This window comes from Acipenser ruthenus, chromosome 26, assembly GCF_902713425.1.
Source record: "Acipenser ruthenus chromosome 26, fAciRut3.2 maternal haplotype, whole genome shotgun sequence".
In the NCBI taxonomy this organism is placed as follows: domain Eukaryota; kingdom Metazoa; phylum Chordata; class Actinopteri; order Acipenseriformes; family Acipenseridae; genus Acipenser; species Acipenser ruthenus.
Genome location: NC_081214.1, coordinates 5,377,712 through 5,391,547, shown reverse-complemented (window position 1 = coordinate 5,391,547; position 13,836 = coordinate 5,377,712). Strand labels below are relative to the sequence as shown.

General features: G+C 39.2%; 1 protein-coding gene across 9 annotated transcripts in view; it reads right to left on the bottom strand.

The window, feature by feature from the left end:
• LOC117430373 (cytospin-B-like) overlaps nt 1-13,836 on the bottom strand; it is a 79,917-nt gene that overhangs the window by 43,715 nt on the left and 22,366 nt on the right. The window contains exon 1 of one of the 9 annotated variants that reach the window (XM_059001020.1): nt 10,601-10,987. The exons of the other annotated variants lie outside the window; for them this stretch is intronic. Within the exon in view, the coding sequence (XP_058857003.1) occupies nt 10,601-10,640 (40 nt within the window). The 5' untranslated portion in view covers nt 10,641-10,987. Of the gene's footprint in view, nt 1-10,600; nt 10,988-13,836 lie in introns of those variants that run through there. 9 annotated transcript variants of the gene reach the window in all.

Below are 13,836 nucleotides of genomic sequence, written 5' to 3'. Positions count from 1 at the left end.
GCAATTTAAACATGAATTACTTTTTCTTTTTTTAAGCAATCCTGAATATTTAAATTTGAACATCCTGTGATGTTCACATCAATGCAATCCATGTCATTTGTTTTTTAGAGCATCGGAACACTTTTGGAAGGCCCATGAAGCTTAGGCAGTACACAAGCTTTTTTTAGCATCAGTGAACTACAGCACAGAGCAAAGTGGGCCAGTCTTGACTGATCGAACTGCCTGCAGTTAATGGATCCCTGTGAATTATTTGTAATTATAAATGATACTGTCATTAGATTGCATCGACAATGAAATGGTAGTTACATTTAAAAGGCAACAAGAAAATCCCTATATATTTTAAAAAACACTTCTGCAAGATCTGCTCCAGTTTGAGGTGTAAAACAGCTTTTTATGAACTCAAGACTACAGGCAGCTCCATTGAAGTTCCGGGCACGGGATGATGTCACCAGGAGACCAGTCGGCTCTTGCAGGAATGTCACTCCCATTCAGAACTGTTGAATTCCTTCCGATCAGGGTTGATTAACTATCAGCAGTCTGTTAAAAAACAGATCAGAGAGACCCACAGCGTGGGGAATAACTTCAAAGTTGAGCTCACAGATCTGAAGTTAAAGCCTTTATTACCTCAGATCGATAAGGGGTTGGAACTCATATGCAAGTTAAATATTTGGTATGAAATACCCGTAGGTTTCGACATAGATAGATTACCATGAGCTGTCTTGGAATTTGTGGCATTCTATTTCTTGCAGTTCTGACTGAAATGATCTGAAGCTGATCTAGTGGCTAATGATCCCTTATCCACGAGATGAACTTGGATCATGATGCAACAGACTTCAGGAAGAACAAAAAACATCCCATGACATTGCTTCTGAATAGCATGTATGTATATAAAATAACCTTCATTAAAATTCTAGAGTTAAACACCTACAAAAGGCAATGGCAGTGAACTATAGCTAATATTCAGAACGATTTACTTAGCATCATGGACTTTGCATCACTACTGCAGCTCTTGAAGAAACATGAGCCCCCATGTGTGTTAGAATAACCATCTCAAAAGAAACAAGGGCAGTTCTTGCATTTTCAAACTAATAGACTCCCAGAGGAAACACAATATTTAATACTATTTGAACACTTGGATTGAGATTTTATTGAAATAACTGGTTGCCATTAGATTGACTAATTCCTGGATCAAGACCTGGAGACAATCCTTTACATTGCCTTGGATGTTACTCCGATCTATTTATTAGCAGCTAATAAAATAAAGAGACATATGCTGAACACCAAAGCTTTGGAACAATGCTTTTTTTTGTGCCATTACATCACTCTTAAACATATCACATTTAAACACAAACAATGACACACTGCGTCTGTCTCTTACAACGAGATTAGGAATTCACTGGTCTGTATTTAACCATTTAAGGTGACCGAGGCAGGGCTTTCTGTGGCTGGACAAGTACCTAACTTAGTAGTTACACACTGATAAAGGAATGAAGTCACTCACACAGACAGATAACGGGAGACTCTTGTTTTACACTGTGCAGACCAGGTTTGTAACCCAGGGGGTCTGCATTCTGGTTTGATTGCTGCAGATGTGTCTACACTATGCCAGCTCTTAGCTCAGAACATAGCTGCTGCTTTTGATTAGCTCTACGCAAGTTACCTGCTGGTTTTTAAGACACTCGAATGATACTTTCTTTCTATACATAAAATCTTCCTACACAGCGAGCGCTACATTTTGAAAACAATGAAGGGTATAGAAAGTAACCTTCATGTTTCAGCAAAGACAGAGGCACGTCTATGTAGAACTCTTTGATTGGTCAGAATGTTCTGAGGACAGGGCCAATCACTAAGCAAGGCTTAACACAGCAACAGGACTTGACTTACTAAAGGATTCCCTTTAATAAAGGATTCATTTCCATACCTTTCTTTTAACGATCTTGTGAAATGGCTTCAATGCAATTAAAGCAATTAAATCAATGTACATTGTGGCGTTAGTTATGTCACCTAACAATAACCTCTATAGTTTTATGGATCACAGACATGAGAAGGTTCTGGTTGGTGATCAAAGGGGTTGACAGCTGCAGAGTAAGGAGCAATTTAACATCCATATAATACTGTGTATATTAAAATGTTTGTATCTTTCCTATGGAAAATGGACTGTCCATTCATAAACCGGGACTGAACTTATTAACCATTTTTTTTGCAACATTAGGGTGGGGATCATGAGAGGAATGAGTGTAAACACCATTGTGATCCATCACATTAGGTCAGATTTCATGGGGGACTGTGGCAGCACAGCAGGGTGAGAGCCCTGCCAGTGCATGGGTGTGTATATGTGGGGAGTACTGGGTGGCAGGGAGGGAGTTACAATCCTCCCTGCAAACACAGCTGGAGCTGTCAATTGAATAAATGTTTAAATGATTAATTAAGGCTCCAGCCACAGGTGTATAAACAGGGTGATCACGGGTGTTAGTTAGAATTGTGTTGGTGATGGAATGGAATGGTGAGGTGGATGGTGTTCTCCATTTGTTGTTTTGTATTTGTAAATGTTTGTAAATAAAGCACTTATCTACAGCAGTTTATGGTCTCCGAGTCTCCCTGGCAGCGCGCACCCTGTCACAGAGACTAATATGACATGAACAGGGACAGTTCAACAAAAGAATATGTAGTATTAGTATATAAGATTTTTAAAAAAATAACAAAGGAACTCTTAATGCTGCCTGAGTGGTGGTTTCAGGATATGGATCAAGGAGCGTGGACTAACTTTGGCATTTGCAATGCATACTTGGTAGACCGATTCTTCTTTAAATGATTTCTAATGTTATTTGCTTTAAAGATAATGACATGGTATGGCTGAAGGAACTGGAATGTGGAACTAAAAGTTGGGACGGAATGAAACGGATGGAATCAGAACAAGTAGCAAGGAGCTCCTCTTAAAGAAGAGAGAGTGTGGCTGTCTCCTGTTCATCTATAATACATTGAATGCCAAAGTGCACTTTCTATGTGCCTTTAGTCAAAAAATAACATTTGATCTTAAGGCTATTCTAGGAGGAAATTGAATAAAACTTTAAAAAGATGAAACTTACATAAGACGGAAAACACATTGAATTGAGTAATTTTCTTTGGCAACTGCTAAATGACCGAGACATTGAAAGATTATGTGAAAAACAGACACAAGAAACACAAACACATTATCAGACAGGCTAGTTAATAATTCTTCCTCAACTCAATGACGGGTGAAAGATAAATGAGCTGTCAGTTTGTACGCAGGATCCATTTTAACATCCTACTTCTTTAGTTATCTTCCTTGACTTGTCTTGATAAACAGGCACTCCTATTTTTAGCTGATATTTGTAGCTTAACCAAGCGATTGTACTGCCCTAATTTAATGGCATCCTGCATCTTTTGAGGTTTCTGTTTCAGTCCAGTCCTTCACGACCATTGTTTAAGAGACCGCTTTAAAAAAAGCAGTAAATTCCATGTGTGGCTTTAATGCTCTCCATCTAATCTAGACTATCCTGCCAAGACCTCTCGTACAAAACATACCCTCTATGCATGCTTAATGTGTTACAAGCAATGTTACACTTTAACACTTTCAAATCTCTGTTCTCCAAGAATTAGGAAGCCAGCAAAAACTGGTACACACAGGTAAAAGTCACCTACTTGTACATGGGTATGCATAAGGCAAATTACACAACCTGGTCCCATTTATTTCGCAACTGAGTCCACAGCAGTATATTGGAAAAACTATGTGCTCATGAAACAGCAGATTCATTTGTTCTTTACCATAATTCTATAATTGTACACTACAGATAATTCCCTACTCCATGACCATGATGGAGTGCCATGCTGGGACGCAGTGCCAAATAGAGTCATGTTTTCCAAAGCCATGCCTCCTGGAGCAGGATACTCCTGTGCGTGCTTTCCTGTGTCGGCCCCCACCAGCCGGGATAGAACACAAGACCTTATCTGTGGACAGATAGCACAAGTGGACTGGACAAGCCCTCCATTGTGATGTCACTCAACCAATAGGTCACAATGGGGATTCAATTAGGAAGCCAGCTAGATGTGCTATTGTAGAATATCAGACATGTGTCCCAGGGTACTGAGAGTATTTCAAGATGGTTAACAATGTTAAACACGATAATAACAGTTGTCTATTTATAGGTGTACCTTTGGTAATGCCTGTAGCAGAGGGTATTAATTCCAGTATGCAGTATGGCAGGCTTGTGTTGTACTGGCTAGTCTGGTGCTTCAGTAAATGAGTCTATTTTTTATTTTTTTATTTTTATTAGTGACCAATTAATATTTTTATTTATTCCCCCCCCCCAAATTTGGAATGTCCAATTATGTTTCTATTTCGTATATATCTGATTTAGGGGGCTTTTAAAGCAACAGATCATTTAGCTGGTATGCAGTCTCCAATATCATGTAAATGAAGCCTCAAGACCTCGGAAAGAGCAGAGAGATACACTGTTTGTATCGGTTCCATCATGCCTTCATACCCCAGTCTGAGCCAGACCACAAGAAAAGTTAAGTTCATCTCATTGGAATCCACAACAGAACATTAGCAGGCCAAGATCGGTCCAATTGTTGTCCCAACATGCGGTCTGGTCTCAATCAAACAGTTATTATATTAAACACCAGATTTAAAAAAACCATCCGACATCTGTATCTATGTTCCACCCTCCTTTTTACCAGCACTTCATTTTCAGTAGACACATGTAGTTAAACTAAAGGAGATTCTTTGTCAAAAAGTCTCTCAATGTCATGATGTTAAAACTTGGCTGAAGAATGATAGTTTTACTACATATTCCACCATTGAGTGTTTTATACAGTAAACTACCTATTGTACCTTCTGAACTGCGGCTTTCATTTTGCTTCCAGAAACTTAAATATATACTAAACTTTGACTGATCTAGCAAGAGTTACATATGTCTTTTCGCTCAGACTATATCAAAAAAGAAAAGGCAATATTTGAGTAACTGAAACAAGTATTACTTGGTATGACTGAACATAAAATGGTGAGGGAATAAAAAAAAAATCTGATGATGTGGATTTGCTCGGCTGCACTTTAGAGGTCTTGCATAATATAAAAAATACAAATAAAAAGGGCTCATTCATATGCACTGTAATTAAAAATACAAGACTTCTCGTGAATGTCCTTTTGATCTTCAGCCTCAGGTGGGTAGCACTTTGAATAAATGATTTTAAATCGTCTGTCAGTCTGTTAGGAAAAATACAGCAACATCACTGCTCCCCATCCTTCAGTCAAATGATCTTTTGGTTATTTGCTTGTATTTTGTACGCCAATTTCGAATATGAGGAGATTTCAAAAGACAATGCTATAGTAGTAAAGGTTGCTTCCAGCCCTGTACAGAGTTCAGTTTCACTCCAATGGTCTTGCAGCAATTACGAGAAGGAAAAAAAAAAGGTTTTATATAAAACTATATCTTCAAATCAGTATTAAAAACAAGAACCAAAAGATCTTCAACAGAAGAAAAGAATTGGTGGGGTGGGGGTGATACTGCTGCTAATCCTAATAAAAGACTAGCGCTCCATCAGTTTGAGTACGGGGTTCCGCACAAGCAAAGCAATATTTGGACGAGGAATGAAATCTCTAGTAACCAATCAGACTTGTGTATTGCCAGGAAAATGATAGTACCAAAGCAAGTCCACTAGATCTATTGAGCTGTTCCTGTTTGCTCTGAACCACTGAAATCTCACTCCTCGCCCAACCCTGGACCCCTCTACTCACATGCAAAACAAATCATAAAAGAAGAAGACTTGAATAGAGTTTCCTGTTTTTTCATATTATATATTATTTATCTCTTTCGTCATTTCGTTTCTATACTCTGTGCCTCTTTGCGGACTGTAATAAATATACCTGTAGGCACGGTGCCAAAATGTTCAGCTCCCCAAAGCACTCAAGAAGATTTGTCAGCCAACACGGAGGAAGAGTGTTGCCAACACAATTATTAAAGATAATGAGCTTGCAACATTCATGCTCGGATATGTGGCCCGTTGTGGAATACTGATGTTATGGAGTCTTAACTTCTCAATATTTTCACAATCGTTCAACTTTAGTGTCGTAGGCCTTTCACGATATATTTACTTCCAGTTTCTCCGTCATATCATAACTCATGGTCTTAACAAAAAAAGTTCCTTCTACTGTAAATGAATGTGTTCAAACAAGCACTTTGAAACCACAAGCATAACTCACTTTGATAACGGGGGTAGGATTTGACTAAAAAAGGATGTGGATGGACAGTCATAAGGGATAGTGGCTCATAACAGCATGCACATCTGCTGACTAATAAGATTGTCATGCTCTGTGAGGCAGCAGATTCATAATACCAACACTTCATAGGGGATTGCAATGCATGTCCTTCGCAATCATCTATTCTGTTTATTAAATAACCAATTTTGCAATTACAAACATCCCCAAGTTTACTCATAAGCCAGCAGAGTTTATAACCATTTCCTATCACATTTACTTGTATTTGCATGATTGCCTTATCTGTGTTTTACTATCACCTGTGTTAGTTTGGTCATACCCCCATGAATGCTTCTGCTAAATTCCTAGGAGTTATTCTTATGTCTTTCTCTTCTCCTGAGTACCATACATAATGTATAACCATAACTAATTCTCTGAATTTTGTTAAGGACCTCAATCTTGGAAAGGATGACCTGCTCAAACAGAATTCACTGAGCCAGTGTTTTTTTTTATATATGCTTTGTCATTCAGTTAGCTCTCCTTGAATTTTCAATCAGCTGCCACAAACAGTTAGCATCCTCCAGAAAATGTTGGCAGTTTTTCGGGTATTACTGACGTTAAAAGCATGCCAGGTATGCAGGAAGCCGCAGCGTTCAAATATAACGGCTGTCCTTTTTTAGCTCTTGTTGCGCTCCAATTCTGTCTCTTGCATCTCACTGGACAACTGTCGTGCTCAGCCCAAAAACAGGAATCTGAAAATCTGGGCTTTTCTATGGTGGGGCAAATCTAGAATTACTGTACCGTGTTGAGAGCTGTTCTGAACAGGCATGTCGGAATATTACAGGTAATCAATCAAAAGGAAGCGGGATTGTGAAACTGCTATGGGAACAGATGAATAAGAAGGGATAGCAATCACTTTACCAGTTAGTTCATGCTCTGTAATGGTAATGCAACCCAAGCCAAGGAGCTTTGCAAACCCATATACCTCAAAAGTGTTCCCTACAACAGTAAAAGTTTAAGACACAATCCGCAGTGTAACCAACGCCTGTGTTTCGTTCTAATTATTTCTCAATGGGTTCTGGGATGATAAATCTGAAGCCACATATGATCAAAAGAAGGAGAGCTAATAAAGCAAAAACAGAGCATGAACTTCAATGTTAGGTTTGGCAGCAAAATGACCTCAGCTTTCCAAGAAAGCACAACAGAAAGAACAAATCTGGAGGCCTGGATCAATGTGGTGCCATTTATATGCATGCATACTGCAGCAATTTTTTTTCCCTGTTAAAAACAAAACAAAACTATTCTTCATCATTAGCTTAACAGACAGTCACATGGGGACATGTTAAATAAACATGAATTGTGTTTTGTTAACAAAGCTAGATATGTTTGGATCTTTTTTTGTACATAAACCAATGTTCTCGTCAGAATTAAAAGAGGCTTCTTGGTACAAAAATGCCTTCGGAAAGATTGAGGGGAGCAGTAATAATGTTGCCAACGCCAATACAAAAAAAAAAAAAAAAAAAAAAGACGACGAAGAAAAAAGATTTTATGAAAATCATGGTTCACAGCCATGGCCAATGCAATGTGTTAAACGTGAAATACAAAAAATACCAAATGTCCGTAAACCTAAAATGATGTACAGAGACAGATGAGGTATAGATTATTAAAGAATGCATATGACTGAGCACACAGCTGCTTGGGGACACCAACTGTATGAAGCCTTCTGAATTCTGTGTGTAAAGCTAAAGATTACTTGTTCATGGATGTAGTCATAAAACTAAAACAACACAGTTAACAAGTACGTATGACATGCACAGATGTACATGTACACATTACATATGGATCCAAGAATGTTCTAGCAAAACAATTATAATTTAAAAAGGGCACCAGGGTGTGTAGCTTGTATATAATTTGACAATCAGGCGCTGCTTTGATTTATTGGAAAGGACAGTGGTTATGCAGCTTATTACACGTGTTACAGCATGTTTTAGAGGCAGACAAACCCTTGCTGTTAGAAAATGACAGGCCAGGGAGGACACAATTACTGCATATGTGGATAATTTGCATGCTGGTGTTCTGCAGGGTGTTTACAATAGAATTAGGTACAGTTTAGCCAGTTAGAACACACACCATTCCCTATAAAAATATTCAGTGATTAGATCCTTATCGCCCAGGAAGTATCACATTCACTTCTTGGTACACAATCACTTCCTGTGCTAAAAGGTCAGCCTCCCTCCACTCCTTTACATACACAAGGCTTTTCTCTATAGCCTGCCCTGGACTTCTGCCCAAGATCTTCAGCTGTTGATACTGTTTCAATACAATGGTTTGTCTTTTCAGAGATTAAATCAGACATCATCAATACATCTTCTTGCTAATAAAAGCTGACTAGCCACAAATGAATGTAACTGCTTAGGAACAATCAATTAACCAATTACAATAATGCATGCATTTAAAACAATTCCGACGAGAAGCACATATATCTAACAAAATCTCCCGTGTGAAATATATGATGTGCAGTAGTACTTCTGCAATGGAATGACAAAACATCATGCTGTGTATTTGTGTGTGTTCTTGAAATTTCTTTATTTTCACAACTGGTTTGATACGTGGGTGCATCTGTTGCTAAATCCTGTAATTAAGCTTACCATTTTCTTCCCCACCACTCTTGTTGCAAAGCCACAGAGTGGAAGCAAATGATTCAGCTCTCTCAGCAACTGTCCCAAGTTACAGATGAAGGCAGTCTCAATCAACCAACAGTGTAAATCTATGAATGTTGTATGAGCTGAATCCACAACATAGAACGCCTTCAAAACCAAAGTGTACAGGCTATATCATTTCTATAGCATGTTCCCTATTTAGATTACAATAAATGTGTAGACTAACAGACAATTTTATAAAACATCTGGTACACGCTTTATAAATCCTTTAGGGCTACAACAGCCTGTAGATTTTAAGTAAAATAAAGGATTGCTGTATAAGCACCACTTTTATTATCCCGCCAATTAAAAAAAAAATAGTATTGAGTATTTGTCCCAATGTTAGTTTCTGTGGCATGGAGCTATGATAAAAAGCTTCTCAGCATGAACATGTTCACTTTTCTGTGCATGCTGGTACAGAAGAAAGAAGTGTCTGATGCCACAAATATGTACTCCAACGTGAATCTCCACCGAGCAAAACTTACAGACCACGCAAGGTAATAACAGCCAATATGGTTGTGGAACAATGAGGTAGGGGAAGCATACTAATGTAGTGCTATCCACTGAAGCCAGTTTGTGAAGCACTGTCCATCGAAGCCTGTGCAACACTCATATGCTTCCCCACAAACAGCCTTGGGCAGTCTTTTTAAAAGCATGTTGGATGGAATAGATAGTAAGCATTGCAGATAATCCTCCAAGCAGAAACACCAACAGAGAATCGTTCACATATAGGAGATAAACAGGTAAGAAAAGAGATGAGAATAGAGCTGATATAAAAATACATCCCTTTAATCTCCCATGGGAGGTGGAGCCACTGTTCTGACAGAACAGGACTGTCTGTCTGTCTGTCACTTCCCTTCAGCTTGGGAGTGTCTGTTAGTGCCAACATTAAGGGGCTGAAACCATATGAATGTCATAGATAATCCTATACAGCTGTCAGACTGGAATGATTTGTATTCATTTAGCCTGTGTAAGTTCACTCTGCGTACAGAGCTGATAATACTCACCGTCTAACACTTTTTTAACTAACTTGCCACAGAACTATCACTTCCCGATTAAAATGACTAGTGATTTACATACTGTGGAGCTCAGAATATTAAAAGCTCATATTCACACAATGAATCAGTCTTCACTTTACATAAATTAAAAGAGAGCCGTAGGACAGACTGAGAGAACCACCACTGGCATTTAAAAGCTAGTTTACAAGCTGCTGGTATTAGTGAGGTACAGTGGCAGATGCGACAGACTAATTTGACTTGCTTAGAAATGGAAGGTGGCTGAGCAAAAAGTTCAAAATGGAAAACAATTTCAGAAACACATCCACAGGCATTAAAGCAATCAGAGATATTATCCCTTCCAATGCAGCATCTCTCAATAAAGAAGGTTTTGCAAATATGTTTTCCACAGAATCAAGTCCAGACACTACATTGCAGAACCTTGACAATCAATTGCCTTTCAAGCTCTATCAAGTAGCTACAGGCAAATTCATGCACTATTTTTTTTTTTTTTTTACATCGTCAAACAAAAAGGTGTCAGTATAAAATAATACCCTCTCTTATGGTTTCGAGAAAGGGCATTTTACGTAACATTCATACACACACACAAAGGTCTCGCTGAAAGCAAACGAAACAGCATTACAACAAGCATCTCTATAAATCAAAAGCCTATAAGAGAAATCCCAGACCTTGTTCCAGCTCCTCCAGTCTTCCTGCTTGGTTTCCCATTGCTGTTGCTGTACCTTGTATCTGGTTAATAGGTTAATCCATTGGCTACACTGCTGGGCAGCAGGTAAGTAAGTCAGTAAATAGTTGCCCAAGTAGTTAGAGAATCGAATCAAATAATCCACAATATGTAGGCTACAGAGTTACTGATTTAGTAAAAGGACGCACATTCTTTCCTGTTCTGGCACTGCTGACAGCCTGTTACTTCTGCTGCGGACACTCCTCCTGCCTGATGACAATACTCTGCAAACAGCCGTGTGTAGTTAATTAGCCAACTAGTGCTGTAACGAAAAGGGGAGTGCCTTGCAGGCCACACAGAGGCTTCCTGCTGCTGCTGCTGCTGCTTCTGCACTGGCCACGGTAAGCAGACAGAGCCGCAGACTTTGCATGTAGGAGGAGAAGCAGAGCAGCTGATAGACAGGCTCTCTGTACAGTACTTGTCTTCTTCAATTACACACTGTGTTTTCTCTGTGAAGCGTAAAATTCAGATGGTAGCGCCACCAATACAACCCCCTCTGAATTATTACTGTCCCCGTACTCTAGGGCTCTGTTCTGCGTTCTTCCTTTCATACAGTATGCAGGATTTTGAAATATGTATGCTTATAAAAGCCACGGAAATTCAGCTTTGATATAAATTGATGTGGCATATTCAGCTAGGTGAATAACCCCCCACTGCACCATTGCTTTTAGCTGATGTGTCTCTCCCCACACGATTCCATTAAACTTATACTAGCTTATGACTTTTGGCATTAAGGTGCGTGGAGGGTTTTAAACTCCACATTTTGTAAGGTAACCCTCCCTCACGTTTAATCCACGTGCAGGAACTGGACTGCAATGTTCCCCCTTGAGGTTTCTGTCATTTTTAAATTTGTTATTATTATTATTATTATTTATTTCTTAGCAGACGCCCTTATCCAGGGCGACTTACAATTGTTACAAGATATCACATTATACATTATTTCACATTATACAGATATCACATTATTTTTACATACAATTACCCATTTATACACTTGGGTTTTTACTGGAGCAATCTAGGTAAAGTACCTTGCTCAAGGGTACAACAGCAGTGTCCCCCACTGGGGATTGAACCCACAACCCTCCGGTCAAGATTCCAGAGCCCTAACCACTACTCCACACTGCTGCCCTTGTTAAAACAAAACTTTCAGATAAGCCACTTGTCACCAAAGAAAGAGGAAATGAAAATTCAATACTGTATTATCTATGCTTTTTCTGTACCTGCTTATGCAAAACTAGACAATTTTTACAGCACCAGGAAAATTGCCTTGGAAATTGTCCAGTATAACCATGGATAGGTTGACAATAGAACCCAGAGCGATTCCCCAGTGGGTTATACACTGATCAACCCCTTAGCTAAATGCTTTGCTTAATAGCTTCCAATGCCTTTGTCAGTATGGGGATTATCCAAAACATTTGCCTACTTACGTAGTACCTCCTGTTCTTGATGTATTGGTAAAACAGGTAATAAATGTAGCTAGCAATGATTTGTTCAGCAGATGTTGTACCTCAAGACAAACTCATGTCTGTTTAGGTTTCATGCCGATATGTGCAATGATAGCGTGAGCCCACTTTTATCTAAAAAAATATTATAAAAAAATCCCATTATAATACATTAAACCCCAGGTAAATGACAGATGAACCTTCATTAAACAACTACCACCTATCCAGTCCCAGTTAATTCAGGTTTCACTGAACTTACACTTCATGTGTCGATATAAATGGGCTAACTGAAACAATAATATCTCCAGGCAGCACTGCGTGTACAGAGTTAAATGTTTTTCAACCACTAACATTGGCATCAAACCAATTCAATCCCTTTGGCTCAAATTCTGACTCAACCATTTAACCATTTCAAACAAAGGTTGAAAGCCATTTAAATGCTATAGAAAAGGATGGCCCATGGCCGCTCAAGTTATAAAAAGATCCCCCTCACAGATTTCTGGTGCTGGCATGCAAATCTACAAACCACAGGAGGGAAGAATGTGAATCCACAAAGGCTTGACAGCGATAGCAGACGTTTATGAAAGTCTGTGTTTTTATAACAAGGCAGTTATAATAGGAACTACCACTTGCCAAAAACTACAACAAATGCATTTCCGCAGGTCTGCCCGACCAGGAGACCAGCGTGGCAGGCTGCCAGACAGGCCCTTCAAAGCACCTACTGGGCTGTTTAATAGTTTATACAGAACAATGTATTTGTAATTAACAAGGCTTACACCTCGTAAAGTTCAGCCCTGGCTATTGATCTTTGAATGCGGCAATGCTGGGTTTCAAACACGCAGTTACATTAAAGGCTCTGAGAACATTTGCTTAAAAGCCTGGGAGACCAAAGCCAGGAAAGGCAGCTTCCAACAGTCCTTCACTCACCTTTCATGTGCCAGAAGAACCTTTGCCCATACTTTTATAAGTACAGTATAGAGCTTTTTAAAGACACAGCATCCCACAGTGTTCACTAAAATGCATTGGGGTCTGTTCAATTGCACAGTTCAGCCTGGATATGCAGGCAGGGCGCAGACCTCCCTAACAGTCATGAGAACATGATGAATGTCTGGAACTGCTCAACTCTTCAAACACATCCTTCATGTTTGTTTACTTTTCTTGAAGGGAGTTTTAGGATTGGGGGCACAAGCTTCACCTCTCCCCTTAAATCCTACTGTTGGGAGCCAAAGAGACTGGCGCCTGCTATTACTTCAGCAGTAGAAGGTTTTAAAGTCGATATGGTACCAGAGCTTTCAATATAATGGAGCACATGAATTTTACAGAACAGTTTCCTGCCAGTGAGTGAAGTACATTATTTTTGTTCGAAAAGCAATCTTCCGTGGACCTTGCTTGGTTCACTGATGTCCTTCTTCAGCTAATGCTTTGTTTAAAAATGGATGAGTATTTGAATAAAACATTGCTGTAGATGTTGATGCATTGTGAACCAATGGCTCGGAGTACAATTAATTACATGCAGTGACAAGTGAGTCTCTTTGCACTTCCAGCTTTTAACCACTGTTGACCCAAATTAATTTAATGGAAGGCGTGGAGGTGCCTTGTGCTAACCTAGCCTAAGATAACCATTTCATTAGGTACTGTAGTATGGTAGTCTATTCATAACACAGTACACCCGCTATAAAAAACCTGTTGCGGTCCAAGGCTTTTGTTTGTTATAGCGAAAGGACAATCAAAATGAACG